Source organism: Netta rufina (assembly GCF_964035555.1).
Source record: "Netta rufina genome assembly, chromosome: 4".
NCBI lineage: Eukaryota > Metazoa > Chordata > Aves > Anseriformes > Anatidae > Netta > Netta rufina.
Genome location: NC_140127.1, coordinates 21,377,495 through 21,399,095, shown reverse-complemented (window position 1 = coordinate 21,399,095; position 21,601 = coordinate 21,377,495). Strand labels below are relative to the sequence as shown.

The window sequence follows — 21,601 nt, the reverse complement described above, 5'->3', positions numbered from 1 at the left end:
GTTGGCGTGTAAAGTCATGAGATATTACAGGCAGCAGCTATAGAAAATAACAGCTATGCATGCTCCTCAAACAAAGCGGCCATTAACCCTTCCCCGAGAACCGGGGCATGCTGTCAGTCAGCAGCGGTTCGCGTGGAAGGCGCTGTTGCGCAGTGGGGCCGGTGAGTGATCCTGCTTTTTTTCCTGCAGAGTCTGTGGTGGAATGCCCCCGGAATTGCCATGGTAACGGCGAGTGCGTTTCTGGATCCTGCCATTGTTTTCCTGGCTTTCTGGGCCCCGACTGTTCAAGAGGTACCTCAGTCCAATCCTCTCCCCAAGTCAGTCTAAGCAAGCATGAAAACAAATACATTAGGAAAGAAATTGGCATGTGACAGGCTTCATAGATGTTCTTGTTTATGAAGCGTTGATGAAAAAACTCGATTTGAATCTCCGTCGTGCTTTATTCCACAGCAGCCTGCCCGGTCCTGTGCAGCGGCAATGGGCAGTACTCCAAGGGACGCTGCCTGTGCTACAGTGGCTGGAAGGGCACCGAGTGCGACGTGCCTGCAACGCAGTGCATTGATCCCCAGTGTGGGGGCCGAGGCATTTGCATCATGGGCTCTTGTGCCTGCAACTCCGGATATAAAGGAGAAAACTGTGAAGAAGGTAAACGAGTAAATATTTACCCCAGCACCTGCTGTTGTTGCTCAGGTTTCCAGCTGGCTCATCCAGCACTATTGATTTTGCCGGGTCTAGATCATATGCACTAATACCAGGAGGAGAAAGAAGCCTGTTTATAGTTAAATCTTACACATGCTGAAATACGTCTGTCGCATGGTATTTCTTCAAAAATCAGTTTAGAATACTAAAAATCAAGTTTTGGAAGAACTAGTATCACTACAGAATATTATACCTCACTTACCCTCAAGTAATCAAATGTGAAAGTTCTCACTAATGATATCTTTTTGCCAGTTTTTACTTTTTTTGGGGGGTATGAAGAAAGCACTCAAAAAATAGATGTTGGAATTCAAGAATACTTACTGAATTTTCACAGTATAGAATAAATCATTAATGTATTGCTTTTGTTAGTGATCTTTTCCACCAACCACATTGTGGAAAGTGCTGATTCAAATGCATCACTGTGAAAAACGACACATCATTTTTGTATTCCAAAGATGTGCATAATAATATTCTTTCTGGTATGCTGCAAAATGTAGTTCATTTTCTATTCTATTTTTTTAGGGAGTAAAAAGTGCCATTTTCTTCCTCAATGAAATTGATTTTATTGATCTCCACATACAAAGTAATGCAATTAAGTCTCTGGAATTAAATTTTCAGACCATTGACCCTACAAGTGTAACATTTTATTGAGTCAAATTGCTAAATTAAATCTCGTCATCTAAAGCACATTAAAGTGAATTAAGAAGGATAGAGAGTATGCAACTCATTTATTTCTGAAACACATTGAGGGTCCTGTAGAGCTGTCAAAACTCCATAGCAGTGGATCAGGTCAGTTGATACCAAGTGTTGCAGGGAATCTGGCAGTTGTTACGCTGTGATTAGGCAAAACAGAGATCAGTAGCCCGAGACCTGAAGCCAATGTTGTTGTAATTCAGAAAAATTAGCAAACCTTGAAAGGTTCTTTGTTAACTCGATGGCAGCCTGTGACTGTCTCGAAGTCAGTTATGTGCACGCACAGATCTCACAATACCAGAAAGTGGTGTGGAAGTGACATGTTTTTTACAAAGAAAATTGCGGGTATGCTGACAGAGATTGGCTAGGACTCGTAGTCAATAATGATGATAAAGAGTGATTTAGCTTGTAGCCAGAGAAGGGAGGCTGGCACCAAGATACCTTGGTCTGCCCTGTCTTTTCCTCACTCGTTGCAGTGAAGCAAAGGTGAATTTGTCAGCTTCAGCCACTGATGTTTACTTTTAAGAGGAGTGCAACGCTGCATATTTCACAAGGTCTTAACGTGTGGATTAAGCCCAACAGTGCCGTGAGCACCTAGAGGTAATTATTGTTGTTAGAAATGACAAGTTTAAGCCAATCTTTCTCTTCTCCCTGCAGCGGATTGCTTGGACCCAGCCTGTTCCAGTCATGGTGTGTGCATCCACGGCGAGTGCCACTGCAACCCGGGCTGGGGGGGCAGCAACTGTGAAATCCTGAAGACAATGTGCCCGGACCAGTGCTCTGGCCACGGCACCTACCTTCAAGAGAGTGGTACCTGCACCTGCGACCCCAACTGGACAGGTCCAGATTGCTCCAATGGTAAGGGTTAAAAGCACTCATGTTTTGTAAAATGATGATGTCCTGGATAGCATCACTTTAATGACATTACTGTGTTAGCACTGGACCTGCCAAGCTGATGCAAGCCTTTCAGATGATGTTAGCATGAGATGTGAATTGATTCAAAGGTTCAAAATTGCGGATGAATTTGAAGTATTTGGAAATTGCTTTGTTATTATCTGTTAGCCACTTTCTCCTGATAGCTCACATGTAACTACAGAATCTTCTTTGTACGATATATATAAGTATCATCTTAATACATCCAGTTAGAAACTACAGCAGTGAAGCTAGAGAGTCCGTTTAAAAAATCTGTCTAGCTAATTGAAGACGTTTTTCTTGAAATCTTTGCTCAGATGTACCAGTTTGAAGGCAATGCAAATGCAAGAATGAATCCTAAACAGCTTTCGAGAAAAGGTGCAGGCTGCCAGGGCAGAAGGAGCTGGTAGAGGTAAAGAAGTAAATGGGACTTCTTGAAGTCTGAAACTGTACTTATTAAAAGTGTAATTCGAGCTTAGAGGAAATAGGAGAAAATGACTGAAGTTTCTGTCCCAGGAAGTAGAATCTAAATATTTATAATTATGACAGCAGCCTTTTGACAAATATAAGTTTTTAGAATATTGTTTAGTAGCCACATATCAAGAGACAAATCATGTCTAACTGTGAGACATGTATTTGTCTTAAACAGTTCATCTAACAACTCAGATGATTTTGTTAATGAAAACTGAACACATGGGCTAGTTGGGTCTGTGCCAGCTTATGAATAAATATAACTTTTTTTATGAGGAACCATCTTTTTAAAGTAAATGTACTTCCTGACCAGGATCTGTGATACTCCATAATGTTTTATGTATATGAGAATGACAGGACAGAGTTCCAAACATTCAAGAAGTGAGAGAAGAGAAAGTGTCTTCTATTAAATGTGTTTAGCAGAAAAAAAATCTCATTTTCTTGAACTAAAAATGGGTATTAGTGAGAGATCTGTTGTAGTTCTCAGGCAAAACACAGATCCTCTATTTCTTGATACAGTGTCCATTACACTGTTTTTGATTATTCAGTTATCCTCCATTTTCTACTTACATTTCAAGGAACGATTGGTCGTTATAATAAATGCAATATTTTTGATCTCAGATACTTCAGAAGTGTCAAGCTCACAAAAGAGCATTGTAAAAAGACACACAGATTATTTGCTGAAGTTGTGCAAAATGACCTTCAAACTGGTACACTAAAGAAGTAAATCTTTCCCATAAACATTTTGTTAAGCTGCTAGAAGAAAAAAGAATGAGTTATTTCCATCAGAGGAGTTTATAGGTTTGAAATCAGCAGAGCTTTCCTCTATCTTCATCAGCAGTTTGTCCGTTAATTAGCCCTTCAATTCCACTTCAATTAAATTAACTCTAATTAATAAGTTCATTACAAAGATTGACGCACCTTGCTCAAAGCTAGTGTGCTAAAAGCTGATAAACACCTTCACCCTAATGAAAAATTGATTAGATTGAAGAGAAATAAACCTTTCTTTTTTGGAGCTGCGTTGACGTTTTGCGACTCTAAAGTTAATCAAACCATCTTGGATCTCTTAATCAAAAATCTAATTCGAAGTAGATATAAAATGCTGTATAGGAAGGGGGGGGGATTACAGATGTCTTTCTCCAGAAACATTCTGGTCTGTTTCATATGGGAAATGTCACAGCTCCTTGGTACTGTGTTTAATGTTCCACAGCAGTTATCCTCTACTGGGGAAAAAAACCCTTATTGAGTGGAAAACTGGAAACCTTTGATGCACTGAAATCTGTTGAAAATAATTTCAGCCTTTTATTACTAAACTGTTTGTTGTCTTTTACAAGAAAACAAAAACAAAATACAGTACTCTTATGAAGCAATACTCTTATGTGGTTACAACCAGCTGTATGCCAAGGAAACGAAGAATTCCCTCAGGCTGTATTGTAGCTTCTCTTTTTTTCTGTTGTCTGCTTAGCAGAAGTAAGGTTTTCTGGAGTCTGACTAAATGAACTGAAACTGTAAATGCAAAATCTGGCAGTCTAAATTATCATGTTGTATTAGCAGAGACTTAACATGCGTTGTTTGGCCTCTGTCTACCTTTGGCTCTTAACATATTTTTCAATTATTCTATCAGTTACAAGATCCTGTTACTATACGTAAATGACAAGTTAAATTGCTGTATGTTGATTTATTTTTTTAACAATCTATTATTTAAATCAGACTGCTCATAGCTGTCACTGATACAAATTTACTGAATGTAAAAGAGAATCATCTTTTATATTTAACAGATGTGTCAGTATGTCAGCATAGTACTAATTTGTCTCAGTAAGGCTGATTCTTTATAATGAAAAAATGTGTCAGAAATGGCACATTTTTACTTTGAAAGAAAACAGGGAGCAGGGTAGGGAGGGGAAACCTTGTTAAAATGTACTTTCGTTAATAGTAGATTTTTGCTTACAATGTACAATGACCTAGGTATGTGGTACATTTAGTCACTAGAAGTATGTTGTAACCTCTAGGTTTAAGTGCCATATAACCTAAGTTACAAAAGGCTGCTCTTAAGATGTACATGATCTCAAAAAAATGTAAATAAAATTTACTTAGAGCTAACAGAAAAACTGTGTACGCTAAAGCACCACTAAGTCTAGTGGATAACTAAGTATTAACATGGAGATAAAACTCTGCTCCGTATTGTGTTGGGTCCTACCTGGAAATGCCTTTCACTGTAAATTCCGTTGATTTCATTACCAAAGATTTTGCCTTTCTTGTTCTTCACATGTTGAATTAAAATCTAGTACTGCTAATTAATGCGCGCCCTCTCTCTCCTGTGTGCACTCTCTGCCTCCTTTTTTCCCCTGTTCCCCTCTCAAATCCAGAAATCTGTTCGGTGGACTGTGGCACGCACGGTGTCTGCATGGGTGGAACGTGTCGCTGCGAGGACGGCTGGACGGGCGCAGCCTGCAACCAGAGGGCCTGCCATCCCCGCTGCACCGAGCACGGCACCTGCAAGGACGGGAAGTGTGAATGTAGCCAGGGATGGAACGGAGAGCACTGTACTATTGGTAGGCTGGCTATGCTTTAATGTGTCCTTGGTGCAGAACTCAAAGAGCCAGCACTGCTGGCTGTGTCTGAATAAGAAGCGTATTACTTTGATGCTTGTTTCTTCAAACAGAATATTTGCACTTGTCAGTCTGTGTAAAGGAATTGATATTTTAAGAAAGGAAATGGTTATATAATGGCTCATCAGTTCTTCATAGCTAGTTTGCTGTGAAAAGAATTCCCTTTTCAATCTTTTCTCTTTAACTGCCTTTTTGCCGAGGAGGAGCCTACACTTATTTTAAACCATAAATATTTTCTTTAATTTATACTTTTCTATTTTTATGTGATAGCTTAATGTCTTTCGGAAATGAAGCTTCCTTTTGTTTTTCTTTTATTATTATTATTTCTCGGAGAAGAAGGTCTGAAAAGTGAATTTTGCCTATGCACAAAAACATCACTTTCACCTTGTAATATGTGATCTAACTACCCAAAATTACTTTCTTGTCAACATAATGCTCTATTTAAGAATTATATCAGTTTTTATATGTAAATAACAGCAGTTCCGTACAGCAGATTGAGAAGAAGTAATCCGTATTACAGCTTCTATGTTGCTGTAATTGAGTTAGTTCTAGCATGCGGAAACCTTTGGAGATTATTGTGCCTTTATTAATGGAGCTTTTCTTACTCAGTTATGTACAGTATGTATGACCCATGCACAGCACATTCTCTCCACTGCCCAGGGCTTGACAGTGCGTTAGCATGGAAGATTACTCCTGTAGGTAAGGGAACTAAGGAGACAGAAGAAAGTGGAGGAAGTGTTGTCCAAAAGTTTATAATTTTTAAGTTGATTTTGAATAGCCGTAGAGCTAAAAAATCACAAGATAGGACAGTAAGTCTAATAGTGGTAGAGGTGATGGATGTGAATATTGTGTGATTTTCTTTTGCTACAGGCTGTAAAGAGGCTGGAGAAGTTCAACTTCTGTGGATGTTTTGGGAGGGCTGTAACTCGGAGTGTGTGGGCATGACTGAGTCATCACTGGGGCATGAGTATCTAGAGAAAAGGCCCAAGCTACATTCCCAAATAGCTGTAGCCTTGGCTGGAAGGCAGGATAGTGATGCTGTACGTGGCAGTCACAGGAAACAGTGGCCTGAGCTTTGAGAGCAGGGAAAATGAAGGTCTGTTTTGGCTGTATTACTGATACCCACATCATTACACCAGAAAGACAAGTCAAAATTCCATTTTGTACAAGGGAGTCAGGTGTGAAGTAGTAAGATTGATTTGTGAGTTATTTTTAAAGAAATCACAATTGATTTTTTTGTTTGTTTGTTTACAAATGAGAGTGCCCAGATGTAGAGGCGGGGGGAGGTAGGGAAGGCAAGATGCAACTGTGCAGGACCCTGGGAAGAATTGATGGGGTTAATATTTTTGAGGAGCTTCCAGAAAACATGCTGACAAAGTGAGTAGCGAGGTGGGGAGAGAACTGCTTTTTAAACAATAAAATAAAGTAAATCTTTAGAAGTAGGATAAAACCTTTCCCTTGACCGCTTTAACTTGCCAACGAGCAATTACTCAGCAGATCACTCTGCTGTTGGTCTCACTGACCTTGGCAGCATTTCAAGGGTTGTAGTTATACACGGATGAACTGCTCTTGAACAATTTTTCCAACATATTAGGCACAAACAAGTTTTTTCTCAGTGCTGGCCAAGTAGGTTTGTCTTCCCACCTGTTTATTCTTCAAATGTGTGTTTACTTTGTGGCTGCTGCTATAAAAATAGTTTGATTTGTTTATATTACCCTCACAGCCTTGAAGACATGTAATGAGGTACAGTCTGTAGCCTGCTGTTAATATTTATTTTTCCTAGTGCTGTTTTCTTCAGGACCCCAGTGCTATGGAGAAGCCAGGTCATTTTACTGTTCATTTCCAAGAGTTGTTCCTACTTAGTGGAGTAAAAATTGATGCTTCCTCAGCTTGGTAAATGGAGAGTCAATTTACTTTTCTCTCACCTGTCCTAGAGTATATAGTAGCTCCCTCTAAGCAATAAATTTCAAAATACTAAGGACATCAGAACGTGTCTCCATGCATACCAGCTCTTTAATGTCACCCTCCATTTGTAGCCCAAGCATTTTTCTGTTATTTACAACTCCCAGTTTGGTAGCAGAATATTTATCTAACTTCTGTTGAGCACAGGAAAGACTCCCACTCTGCCTTCATATCCCCAACATTGAAATAAGGGCATCTTTCTTATTTCTGAGTCATTAACTGTTTAGCTACAGTAGTGTGAAAAATTTTAGAAATACAGATTTGTTTGTCTGATGCAGGTATTAGCTGGAAGGCACATAAAATGCAATGGTCTGCATTTACAACTTCTTTGGGAAAGGAACATTCCAAAGAAGTTGTAAATTTTTAGGCCAATGCACTTTATTCACTTTTGGGGAGAGGAATAGCCCACCAGATCTCTAGCTGGTCGCACAGAATGCAGTAGATAAGTATGCATTAAGTGCAGAGGTGCTAACTGGAATGTTCACTGAATCATCAAAGTCCATAACTCATTTGGATCAAAGACATAATGGTGTTTTTTTTGTGAGGCGTGAATGCCACTTCAAATGTAAAAACTTTCTGCACCTCAACTTAAAATTTTTATGTATTTCTAAATGTTGACTGTGTGTCCAGTCTCATTTTCAGTTATCCCACTGTTTGTATTTTTAGTTGACTTTTATTAAAGGACAGAAAAAAGGAAAAGAAAAAAAAAAACATAAACTTACTGCTGTAATATAAAGAAGATAGTAGTGGAACTCTTCTCTAAAATCTTTTACGCCCTTGATTGCTTTTTGAGTTATTATGTTTTTTGTTTATATTCCCAAGATCCTCAAATGGAAATCTGGCCAAAGGAAAGTCTAATTGCTCTAAAATTTCAGAGACCATTTGTTTCTTTTTATTCCGATACTTCAGGACTTTGAGAAGCAAAATAATAGATGATTGCAAAGGTTTGCTTTTTTTGTTCAGACAAAATTTTGACATCTGCTACTCAGCATGCATTTGTTAAACATCAACGTTTCCCTAAGGCCAGGGATCACAAGACTGGAAATGGGTTTTAATATACATTTAATGTTATGTACATTTGGTTTGTGAGAGAGAACAGAATAGACTAAATAAATTAGATTTTTCCAAGTTTTTCAAGCAATGTGTGTAGTAAAGTGGGCAAGGTTTTTTTGACTACTGTGGTAAGCATGATGTGTGCTGCTGACACCCACTGGTCCGTTGTGCATCTCTAGCAAAGGGTATCTCTGACGTAAGCACCGTACCTAATGTGGGCCACACCTGTGAGTCATTTTCTTTGCTCTGAACACATACTTGCAAAGATTTACATCAAAGATGTTCAGCAAAACACTACACAGTGTTGTGATTAAATGAATCTAATGAGAAATAAAGAAACTCAAGATTCATTGCTTTGTTTAGCACCTTAAAATATTGAACTAAACACTGGCACTATATATTACAAATACATGTTCCATTTTAAGGCTATCTAAATTGCTTACTGTCTTTTCCCTCTAGAAAATCATAGTATTTTACCATTTCTTGTATCCATGTGAAAGCAGGTTAAATCTACAGTTTATTGCAAAGCTATGGAAAATCACCTGTCAATTGTTTATTTGGTCTGGGAGTAACATTGATGGATTTGGATTCAGCGTCCATGTTTCACTTTGTGAAGCTTAACCTGCATCTCAGTGTGATACAAGACCACACATGCACAGCTGGTGCCCAGGTGAAAGCCTGGATGAAAATTTGCTCTGTAATAAAGTTTTTATAACACAGTTGTGCTAAAATATGTTTTAGTTTCCTTTCTATCCTGGCTTGCAATGAGTTCAGTGACCCTCTCCTGTCTTAGTTGTTGCTCTGTGAGATTGGAACAGATATTTCACACGTCTCATTATTTTTTGTGATATAACTGTTATGTACCATGAGTAAATTAAGTAACTGTCTTAGAAAGCCCATAAATATGAATACTTTTCCAGCTGCTTTTCCATTAAACTCTGTTAGCTGAATGAAATTAGTAAATAATTATGTTGGTGGGGAATCTGCTATATCCATGTGCTGTGTAACATCTCAGTTTTACAATGCAGCTTAATTTTTTCTATAGACCAAATTAGTTTTAGGGTAATCTAAATTGCAAATTGGCCAATTTGCATTAAAACTATGCCTTCTTGTTCAGATTTGTCAACACCTCTTTTTTAAAAAGTCTTTAACATTAAGCATGGGTGGGTAAGACCATCTGTTTATGGAGCTTGCCTGCAGCTCCATTACTTAACACATGAGACAGGTTACAGCTGTTTAATTGTTATCGTGTTGAACGATTATCTTTCCATCCAAAATTAATGTTTATATATGTATGCATGGAAAGCAAGTCATTAAACGTAAGTGATCTAAATGTGGATTAATGTCATTAAGCATTGATATTAATCCCTCAGGAGGGCTAAAGTTAGCGTAGTGGTATTCAAGCTACTTTAGAGTGCTGTGTGATGCTACCTTACCTGGTACACAGAACTGAAATTCACATCCAATGATGGTCTGCTGTAGAAGAGTACAGCTTGTAATATGTTTGTATTCCCTTGGAAACTGGGATCAAAATGTTTTAGCATCTAAGAATTTTCCCTAAAAGAAGTTGAGAAAAAAATAACAAGGGTCAGAAAAATGATTAAATTAAACTTTTCTCTGCATTAAATAATGTTAAAATCAATCAAACAAAAAAAAATGAATTTTCTTTAGCAAGAGCTTTCTAGTTTCAGCTATCTTAACTAGAAAACCAGGGAAGTCATCCAGCTTAGATTTTCAGAACTACAGAAAAAAGAAATCTGGAGCATGCTCTTGTAAGCTCATTTCCATTAGTACAGACTCTGCCCTAGTTAATGGGAAAAAAGATTTTGTGAGTATGAACAAACACGAAGGTATTTGCATGCTGTTTTTCTATGTGACCATGAGCAGCTCAGAGGTATTCCTAGCACTGAGGAATGCTTACTTTAAAAAGTGTTCTCCTTCCCTAAACCATGTGATCTGCACCTGCTTTCTTCAACATGTGTTTAGCTTAGGTCTCCTTGTATTACAGATTTCAAATAAGACTGCATGGAAATGACACTTCATCCTTTTATAACATCAGAGAGCAAGTCAGGACAAATGTTTTGCTCCTGTTAATTAAAAGAAGTCCTCATAGAAAACTTGGTTTACCTATATATCATTACACCATATATCTTTGCAGTATGAGTTTGACAAACAAAATTATGGAGCATTTTGAGGGTTTGCTTGATGTTCCCCACCTTTTGCAGGTTAGAGGGAAAGCAACATATATTATGATGACCATCCTTATCTCAGTACTGATGCTAATATGGCAAGTATGTTCTACTTTTCTACAGAGTTTAAATTACCAAGTATACTCACATTTCATAGTGTTTTAATGTTTGTGTTAGGCAAAATGTGCCTTAATGTCTTCATGCCAAGAATTCTTCATAAACATTAAGATTCTTTTGAGATTTTAAAATTTTGATCAGAAGAAAATGTTTTCATTCAAAATAGAATAAATACTGCTGTATTAATACATTCTATAATTATCAAAATTCCTCAATGTGTCTGTTTCCTTAGTGTAGAATTCATGGAATTACACTCAGTGCAAATTTCACCTTAAATTAAGATCTGAAGGAAGGTATATCCTTTGCCATTCAAACCTTTTATTTTCAAATAAAATCTGCCAGAGATTCAAAACTAATTACATCAATATCAATTAGGGCACACAATAATTGTGAGTGAAATCCTACTTTCAAAATTAATGTCTCAAAAAAACCTGACCTCACTGGAGTCAGGATTTCACTACACTATTTATACCTGTACCATCAATGCAAAAACTTAATAGAAAAGAGAAGATAACTTTCTTGGCACCCAGAGGACTGATAACCACAGTTTAACAATATTTCATGGAATTTAGTGCAAATGTGGTTTTCATCTTCCCTGTGCCTGAAGAGTATGTTATTAATTTTCCAGGCCAAATCTTGAATATGCAAAATAATTTACATGCTTTGTAACTATTAAAATACTCCATTACCAGCTAACTTGAAGATAGTGCCCGCGTATCTGAAACTGTAAAACAAAGTGAATTATTTGTTCAGGCCTTAACACATTCCAAGACCAAGTATCTCAAATACAAATTATCTGTTACCATACTTTAAATTGCTAATTGGTTGATTTGCATTTAAATGAGGACCACATGTGAAGTTCAAGTTAGGCACATTTTCAGAAAACAGCAGTATCCTCTGAGATAAGAAGAATTTTAAAGTGTGCTGCAAAGCTTAATTCAGTTGAAGTGGCCAGAAAGTGAGTGCTATTGTAAGTTGTATAACTAGCTACCTGCTGGTCAGACACATTCTGAAAGTATCTCTAGTCAGAAAGAAAGATGGAAACAGTAATTCTTCCCATCCCATCCTGTCCTGTTCCATGCCCTAATATGTTTTCAAGCCAAATTTAACTTTCATGCAGTTGTTACGCTATGCATCAGATTATACGTGCATCTGTCTGTAGAAGCTCTTTGAGAGTTTGTTAGAGGTCTCAAACAGGTATTTGAACTTTTTCATCCTTAAAGTGTGAGACAGTTTGAAATCCTTAATGGCATATACCCTTTCTTCTAAATCCTTTTTCAGTTAAATCGATGTTAAATAGAGAAATACACTGCTCATGAACATGTTAGAAAACATGTACCAAACTTACAATGTCTATTATAGCCTTAAAAGCAACTAAACCTTTTATTCTAAGAGTTGTGGTTTCCAATACTAATGATAAGAAGTCTTGTTTTAAAGTAAGATTGGGATTGCCTCCAGAACAAAAAATCTAGAGGATAGTGGGCTTCGGTGCCTGTGAATGTAAAAGCCCGTGGAAGGTTGCTGTGAGGAACTGTTGCGGTTTTGGCAAGGGATAAATTGCAGTGAATTCAATTCTCCCTGCAAAGACTTATGCACTAGGACTATGTAGACGTTGGAGAAAAGCGCAGAAATGATGAAGGTATGATTTTGGGTTGAGAATTATGTTTTGGCCTACCTAGAGAGGAAAACAAAGAAAATTGCCGGAAACCATTATTCCAACCATGTGTTCCCCTTTACAAGAAGGGCAAGATGGAAATTTAGGAGTAAGAGTCTCAAAATGAAAGTGTTTGTAATCCTCCTCTATTGGCAGCAACTCTCTGAACATATGGTACGTCTAAGACAAGGTTCTTACAAACTCAGAAAAAGGATGACGACCATGAGTTGCATACACTGGAAGAACATGTGCTTTCAGTACTGTTAGGTGATGAATAGAGAGAATTATATTTGCAAATGATACCAAAGCCTGCTGCCCCCAAGCACTTTGGAAGACGGGACAAGAATTTAAAATTATTTTAACAAATAGAACAGGATTTGCAGAAAAATAGGTGCAATTCGATGAATGCAAGGTTTTGTGCTTAAGTCAGAATAATCAACTGCACAAAGTCACGTTAGGAAGCAGCTCACCAGGTAGAAGAGACTCAGAAAAGACTGTAGTGAATCATGAATTTGACATGAGTGAGCTGCTCCGCAGACAGGCTAGAACAGTGGCTTTAAAATTGTAGTGAATTGTGGCCTCCTGTAAGTTTTCTGGTAGCTGTATGGACCTCCTCGGAAATTTCATATGGATGCATGGCTTTTTTTAGTTAGCCTTAGAGAATAAAAGCAGTTGCATAAAGGAATCAATACATCTTTCCCTAAGTCTGCTATGGACAGGATAAGAAGTACTGGGTTTAAATACAAGGGATAATTTTTTATTACATTTGAAAGATGTTTTAATTGCCAGGGTAGTTAAGCTGTGGCTGGGTGGACATGAGAGGGACGTTCTTCGAGGTGCGCTGCTAGGAGAAGTGAACCAGAATAAGGAACTACAGACTGAGACTTGAGTAGGTTAGAGTGGTTAGGACAGAGCAGTCAAATGTTTTTTGGACCAGTTCCCCCGAAACAAACACAAAAAACTTGGTTCAGACAAACTGCATTCTCCCTAAAGTTTGCAATGAAGCTCTCAAGAGTTTCTCTTCTGTTGGCAAGTGCCTGTGAAAGCACTGAGAAAGCAGTGTGCCTCATCCCCTGCTACTGCTTGGCTGTGCAGGGAGTCAGCTATAATGTTCATAACACTTCGTTAGCACAAATGGCAGAAGTGTAGGTGGCTCATCAAAGCTTCCCTGTCACTCACCGTGAAAAAATGTAATGTCACAGAATGGAATTTCTTTTTTTCGCCCTTTCTTTTTTTTTTAAATTCATTTTGTGTCCGTAAGACCTGAGAACTTTCAGCTGCCCAAAAGACAGGTTAAAAGAACATCAGTAACAAAATCAAAAACACAAAGCTGGGAGGCCATGAGGCAACACTCAGTTGGCCCTTCTGTCATTGTCATGATGATTAGAAAAGAAACAACATATATAGTATCAAATACATTGTAATAAAAATATAACTACATGGAGTGCTGAAGGAGGGCTGTCAGTTCTGTACACTGATGAAGGAAGAAGGGTATAAAAATTAATTTTTCCTCTTTTAGCTCTCTCAAATTTCTGCTGTTTTCTTTAGGAGGGAGAGGCTGTAATGTAACAAAGAAGGGAGGCAGCTGCTGGTGTTAGGGGAGAGGACACAGGGGTGCTGCTCGCACTTTCAGGGTAGAGGAAGCAAAAAATAAAAGTTTTTAATTTGGGCAGACTATGAATGACATGGCTTTGGTCACATTCTTTTGTATTTTTACATCTAGCAGTGCTATGAGGTCAAATTCTGCTCTTGCTGCAAAGTAACTCATGACTCCTGTGGAGCTGTTGAGTTGATGCTGTAATGGGCTATTATATGCTACAAAAAATACGTGGTATGTTGTAGTTTAGTGTGTAGATTACAAAGATTATGGTGGGTGAAAATGTCTTGTGAAGGGGTGTGGCAGCTTCACACTGTTGGATAACTGAGCTCCACCGCAGCGCTCTCACTCACCCTCCACAAAGGAGCTGGGTTAGAAAATACAATAGAAAAGGGCTCAGAGGTTGACATAAGGACAGGGAATTGTTTACCAAGTACCGGGACATGATAAACAGATTTAGCACAGGGAGATTAATGTATTGCTTATTGCTAATAATGGAGTAGAACAGTGAGAAACTAAAAGCAAACTAGAAACACCTTCCCCCCATCCACACTCTTCTGCCTCCTCCCCCTGAGTGGCACAGGGGAATGGGGGTTACGGTCAGTCCCTAATACTTGGTCTCCACCACTCCTTCACAGTCACACCCTGCCCCTGCTCCACATGGGGTCCCTCCCACGGGATGCCGGCCTTCCCGAAATGAGCCTGGGGGGCTGCCCACAGGCAGCAGCTCTTCAAGAACTGCTCCCACACAGCTCGGTCCCACGGGGTCCATCCCCCAGGAGCAAACTGCTCCAGCACGGATTCCCCACGGGCAGCAGGGGAGCTCCACCTCCTGCCCTCTTTCTGCACTGCCCTTGGGGTCTGCAGGGCTGGTTCTCACTCCTCTCTCCCAGCTGCTGTTACACAGTTTTCTTCCCTTTCCGAAATCTGCTCTCCTAGAGGCCCAACCAGTGTCACTCACTGGGTCAGCTCTGGCCAGTGGTGGGCCCCTTTTGGAGCTGTCTCTGGTCTGACATGGGGCAGCCGCTATGCTCTGCTCACAGAGGCCACCCCTGCAGCCCCCTGCTACCAAAACCTTGCCATGTAAACCCAATACAATAATAATAACATAAACTGCTAGAAATATAAATTTGCTATACAGTATTTAAAAACATGTCACTGTTATAATCCTTTATGACGGAATAATCAGAATAATGCAGTGCTATAAGTATCAATTAAGGAACATCAAATCAATGGGTATGTGACTCATGCTGATTTAAACAGGAACTGATTGGGATAAATGGATTTAATATGTACTTTTATTCTGTGGCTATTCTTTCTTACCTAGAGGAAGTAGCATATGAATAATCTAAGGAAGACACTGACTTACATCTCTGGTAGGAGACTAATGGGAGACATTAAATTTAAAAAAAGAATAAAATAGGTCTGGGTTCTGACTGGTTATGAAATATGACATGTTAAATGTGAATTTGCCTGACTGTTACCACTTCTTTGTAAAACACATTAATTTGCCACATATTTATATGCAAATCTACACCCATTTATAATACAATTTATATTTTATATTGACTGCCACTTACGTGTTCTTGGATTTTGACTGTCCTAGAAAATGTACAAATTTTATACTTGTTTTTCTTTATTCCATTTGAAGCTATATTAACTCCCTCTTGAAAGTCCCTGCTTGAAATAATACCAAAACTTTAAATTTCACAGTCTTAAACCCTGCAAGAAAACTGTTGCGCATACATTGTCTGGTCTATGGCTAGTTTATTAGACTCTTTAAGGACTTCACATAACCCAAATGTGCCAGATGTTTAAAAATATCACAAAGAGGAGCACCTGCAGAGATACTCCATCCTCCAAATCCCACCTAGAATTCTCTGCACAGAAGGGAAAATGCTTGTATTTTGTATTTCCACACAGAACTGGGTTAATCCCTGTTTCAGTTTCAGGGCCATAAGCATAAGGAAGATAGTATGGCTAGTTAAACCTCACTAAAAAGTTGTGCTATTTTTGGTCACCTGCTTTATGATTCTAGGATGCTGCATGTTCACAGAGTAGTTTCTAATGTTGCCCTTAATGTCAAGTGATCACAGGTAGAAGGACACTGGGATGTAGAACTTGGTTTCTGCACATTATAGGTTTTATGGTCTGGTACTGATTTCTTGTAAGACTCCTGGACACACACACAAAAAGCAGTTTCTGGTTTCCTTTTTTTTTTTCTTTTTAACGCAGATTGTCTTTCTGAAAAGTGATAGTATGAGGCGGGCCATTTGCAAGGACTGTTTTCTGTTGCCTAGGAGGTTTTACCTATGTTCCATTTTGTTACCTATCTGTATAGTTGTGGAGACATTTAATGTTTCACTGGTGGACAGATGCATTCCCTAGGTAGACCTAATTGCTTCAATTTTATGGAAAAAACTTGATTTTTCCTCCACACTTGCTGCACTATTCTAAGAGCAGCTGTGTAGCAGCAAGGGGAATTATACTGGATGAGTAAGAGAAGAATTTGATCCACCCTGAAATGCAGCTGTATCACTTTTTGTTTGTGGTTTATGTGAAAAGGTACTTACTTTGCTGCTGCCATTCTAATGTTCTATAATTGATGTTTTCATCTTCTTCCTTTGTCTCCCTTTAACCCTATCATTATAGAAAAAACAAACAAACAAACTGTGCAGTGGACAGCTGACACTTTCTTCAAGCAACAGGGACTAGAAAGTTTCCACCTCTGTAGTTGTAGCAGTGATTGTGTCTTCTCTGGGTCTATGCAGCTCCTCACCTTCCTCCTTCATCTCAGGAAGAATTTTTTCCCGTTCAACCAAACTGGAGGAAATTCTATGGCTGGAAATGCCTTTCGTACCTCGGATACACAAAGTTGAGGGTCAATAGCAAGTGACACACAGTAGTTGTCAGAAAGGGTCCACTGTCCAGCACAGTTTTAGAAAAGGACAGATTTTGAAAGTGAGCCCATATGGGCTCTGCTGGGAGATCTTGTCCGCAGCAAAAATATGGAATTGAATCTGCCATTGGTGACTCGGCTTTGCTTGTCCCTGCTACAATGGTCTGCAATGTCCCATCACCTCATGTGCAGGTGGCTGGATTTGGTAGACTGCAGTGGACCAGTCCTATGCGGTTTTGTTTTATGTATTTGTCCCTTTAACACAACTGCATCTGATGTCTGTTTCCTAAAAGTAAGGAGGGAACATAAAACCTGCTGTGTTTCATGTATCAAAAGTAGGAGCCTGCTGCTTTAAACCCATCTTGTGCTCTATCTTTCATTCATCCATCTGTCCTCCTCAATTTTTTTTTCCTCCTCAAATGTTAATTGTGGTAACTTATGAAAAAAATAAGTCTTGCTTCTCTTGGATATACTGTTATTTATTTTTATACATCTAAAGCCTGAGTTTAACTGTCACCTGTTTTTCCAAATGAAGTGGATCACCATGCTGCTAACCCCACTATGCCCTCTTCAACCCTACATATATGGTCTTAACTTATTTACATAATCGGTGTGTGTGCTCAGAAGAATAACTGGTTGAATTGAAGCAGAAGGAAATTATTCCTCTTAAAAATACTGTTAATGCAATCAGAGTTAAGATAGTATGCTGGTTATGCTGTCAGAGCTATACGTGACCTGCAAATTAAAGATCTTCCAGTATGGTCAGTGTTTTAAGCTCAAAAGCTAAGTAATTACTCTTAGGTTGTGTTGAAAATTGGATTTTTTAACTAGCTTTGATTATATTTTTGTTATACGTAAAAATCAAAGCATGTAAAGAGAAGTGGGAAGAAAAAAGAAAGACCTAGGCTTAGAAATGTGGCATCTTTCCTCTGCAGACCTCCTTTTTAAAATACTATTTCATTGAGTCATGAGTATGTTTGCTGAAAAGAGAATTTCTTGCATTTTTAAAGGCTGTGAAATACATTTTCATTCTGTGATGTAAGACCTCTCATGTCAGGAGCACCTGCTTGATTTGCATGTGAATTCTGAACAATTCCTGTTTTATGTGACACTTCTGAAATGTCTGTCTGTTTTTTTTTTTCTTTCTTTCTTTTTAATTCTCAAGCTCACTATTTGGATAAGATAGTGAAAGGTACTGTATATTTGCTCTTTGATGACATGCCTATACCTACATGTATATTTTAATATCTGAATATATAGTGACAAACGTACCAGATTGGCAAAAGAATCTTCTCTCACACACATTTCATGGATTATAGATTTAATTCATATTACTTTCAACTCATCTCAAATTAAAAACGAAACCTTGTTTATGTTATTATCATGACATTTTATCAGTTATTATACCTTTTTGTACAAACTGTATACGTGCATTAGATTTTGTTTGAACCAAAAACTGAAGATAGTATTCATTTGCTGTTTGGTTTGTTTCTTTGTGAGTTTTGTCATTAGATCTCTACCTATGAAAGTAAATATTTAGGACACAAAGCAAAGCAAAACTCTTGTCATAAAACAAGTGTCATTAGTTCCAAAGAACAGATTAATTATAGATGTGTGTTTACATGTGGATAGATCAGTAGAATAATGCAGGATTTTAAGCTTCGGTTTATCTGAATGTAGAAAATCTATAGAAAATTATTATTTGTATTTTGTATGACACTAGAAAAAGCTCGTATGCAGCCTTTTCAATCAAAAGATTAAAGGATGCAAATGCCTAACATGAAACAGCAAAGGGTTTTTATCTTCAGTTATGGTGAAAAATTTATTTTAAAAAATGTTTAAACTATTCCTACCCCTCTTTCCCTGAGTATCTTTTTTATTCCTTATTTGTGTTTTGTTGTTTTTTTCTCATTAAAATATGGCAATATTCATGGCAATATCCAGGCTTTCACACAATAAGTCTTGAGTGTACCCAGTTGACTCCTAAAATGCTCTGTCAGTAGGGCAGTTAAATATGTAAGTCTTCCATAAATTAAACAGAAGAAACATTAAGGAAAAAATAGCTCTCTGTACATCAACAAATACTACTAGCAGCTACAGTCTGAAAGAATAAGCGTAGCAAGACTAATTTCAGCCTAGCTTGGTAACACGTAACCATAACTGTAGCATCGCCATACATCCTCATAAGAGGCTCTTCTCATTTTCTGCCTTCTAAGAGTAGTTTGACAAGAGTTGAACACTCTTCATAACTTTTTCCGAGTGTTTGCAATTTGAAACTCTGAGGTTGAAAGGAGTCAGTAAATTCAAAATTCTTTAGAAGAAAAAATAAGCTATTTCTTCTGAAATACTGTTCTGAGCTCAACTAAGTTTAACCAGAACAAGTCAGTAGACTAGTTCATAACAACAGTAGTTCTAGCAAGTGAAGTATTTAGCCACTTAGCTTTCTTTTGATAAAATTCTGCAGAAAATTGTGTCCAAAAATATCTGATTTATAGCCACTTTCTCATAAGATACTTAGTGCCATATCTGTACTTGCTTCTGTCAGTGTCTTATCATAGTCATAGATAAGGAACACCAAAATCTACATATTTATAGTGTTGTCATCCTCATACAGATCATGTTGGCTGCATGCCAGATTTCATCACTAGGAAGTGACAGCTACTGTTTTCTTTTTTCTTTTTTTTAATGTAATGTTAGACTGAAAACAATTATAGATTTTGGATATATTAAATTATTTTAATTGTTTCCCAAATTTTCCCTCCTTGGCCATAAAAGCAGACAAGATAGGATATAAAGGTAACAGCACAAAAGCCTTAGGGAGATTGTCACAAAAAATCACTCTCTGCTATCTGTCTTGAAGCACGTCACTACCGTGTTTTTGTTCAGTCTATCAATGTTTTATTGTGGTCCTTATGGTATTTCATTTTGTCCGTCCTAAGTAATCAAATACGCACAGCTACTACATTTAGTTGGAAATCCTGTTGGTCCTGTCCCATCCGTATGCAGCCTGAATCCTAATGTCTGTTAGAATAGATGCTAAGCTGCTTCACTATTTCCTGGGCTTTGCTTATTCTGTGAAAAGGAATGTACTTCTGGCATAAAGTATAGTCATTAAAACCAGCCTATACTTTGTGCAGTTTTTAACGCACTGTAATTTCACATGAATATACGGCAACTCTGAGACCAGATAAAGTTAATGTTCTCTTTTATTATGTGCCTAAAAACATCCCGTTTTCCTACTTCATAATTTGGAGGGATTTGTTCATAGTAACAGGGAGTTTAAACATTTTTGCCAGTAAGTAACCAATACTGCATAGAGCAAATGACAATACCAGCACAGAAAAATGTATTATTTTATACAGCTGTGTTTGCACTATGCACTCATCTCTTGTTACCCTGCCAAAAAAAAAAAAAATTGAAAATCAAACTTAATTTTGTCTGGCCTGCAGGTATTTGGAGGATTGATGCATTTATTTCCTGCCTGTACAGGTAAGTGGTGTCTCAAGTGTCAGGCCAATCAAAGATGCCACTTTGTTAAGAATTACATTCCCCAGGTAATGTTGCTGTTCCACTCCATGTGCAATTACAGTAGTTGTGCTGTTATAAAGGCCTGTTCCCAGTAAGTGTCCCTTGTTTGTATCTTTTATTTGACCGAAATAATTGCAATATTTAAATCACCTGTGGTGTTCTTTGTCTGTTTCAACAGAGGGCTGCCCCGGCTTGTGCAACAGCAACGGAAGGTGCACGCTGGACCAGAACGGCTGGCACTGCGTCTGCCAGCCAGGATGGAGGGGAGCGGGCTGTGACGTAGCCATGGAAACTCTGTGCACTGACAGTAAGGACAACGAAGGAGGTAAGGTGTCATAGAGTCGTAGAATCATGGAATGGCTCGGGTTGGAAGGGGCCTTAGAGAGCATCTAACTCCAACCCCCTGCCAGCAGGGGGTACGCCAGCTGGATCTGTAACGCTGGGGAGGGTGTGCTGAGAACCAGAGGTTTTACAGGCAGGTGATAAAATGCTGCTATGTGCTCACATTTTACTAGCTCTGTAAGAAAACACTGAGGTATGCACTGCTTTCATACGGCATATCAGCAAAGCCTCACAAGATGCTTATGACAGGTGAGATAGGTACTTAGAAAATGACGGGTGTCACCTTAGTTTTCCTGCGGTGTTCTTTTGTAGTGGAATAAAGCATCATCTCAACTTAGTGAACTGTACTAGGGAAGAAATAAAAAGGAAGGAGTTCATGTTTGCAGTGACCTCACAAGGAAATTATCCCAAGAGGAAAGGCCAAAGAGGGCCTTTACATTTTGACCTATGATGCTATTGCTGGAAACAATTGCTTGCCCAGTCTACAAAGATAGCCTGTGAATACTCAGATAATTGACAGGACACTCCCAGAAGTCTTTTCCTTTTCTCTCTTTTTTTTTTTTTTTTTTTTTTTTTTTTTTTTGCTTGCTTCTCTGCAGTCTGTCACTCAGGTGACAGGTAACAATCTGCAGTAAGATGCAGGCAGGACTGCTGACTTAAGGAATCAATCTGCAATCATCGGTGTAGGGTAGGGAAGGGAGAGGGGCTATGACTTTGGCATGACTCCAGAGTCACACACAAAAACAAGACTAAATGTGAACGCAGTCATATAGTAGGTCAGCATAATAATTTTGTTCTTTCTTCCATCCTCCTCTCTCATCAACTCTTTTTTTTTATTTTTTTTTTTAACACATTCAGATCTGGAACAGAGATAAC

The 21,601-nt window shown here is 38.3% G+C and overlaps 1 protein-coding gene across 4 annotated transcripts in view; it reads left to right on the top strand.

Moving 5' to 3' along the window:
- Nucleotides 1-21,601, top strand: part of TENM3 (teneurin transmembrane protein 3) — a 430,195-nt gene that overhangs the window by 343,641 nt on the left and 64,953 nt on the right. For all 4 annotated transcript variants that reach the window (XM_084286636.1, XM_084286635.1, XM_084286634.1 and 1 more), the window contains 5 exons: nt 190-291; nt 451-645; nt 2,050-2,250; nt 5,142-5,327; nt 20,562-20,708. In XM_084286636.1, coding sequence (XP_084142762.1) covers nt 190-291; nt 451-645; nt 2,050-2,250; nt 5,142-5,327; nt 20,562-20,708 — 831 coding nt within the window. The remainder of the gene's footprint in view (nt 1-189; nt 292-450; nt 646-2,049; nt 2,251-5,141; nt 5,328-20,561; nt 20,709-21,601) is intronic.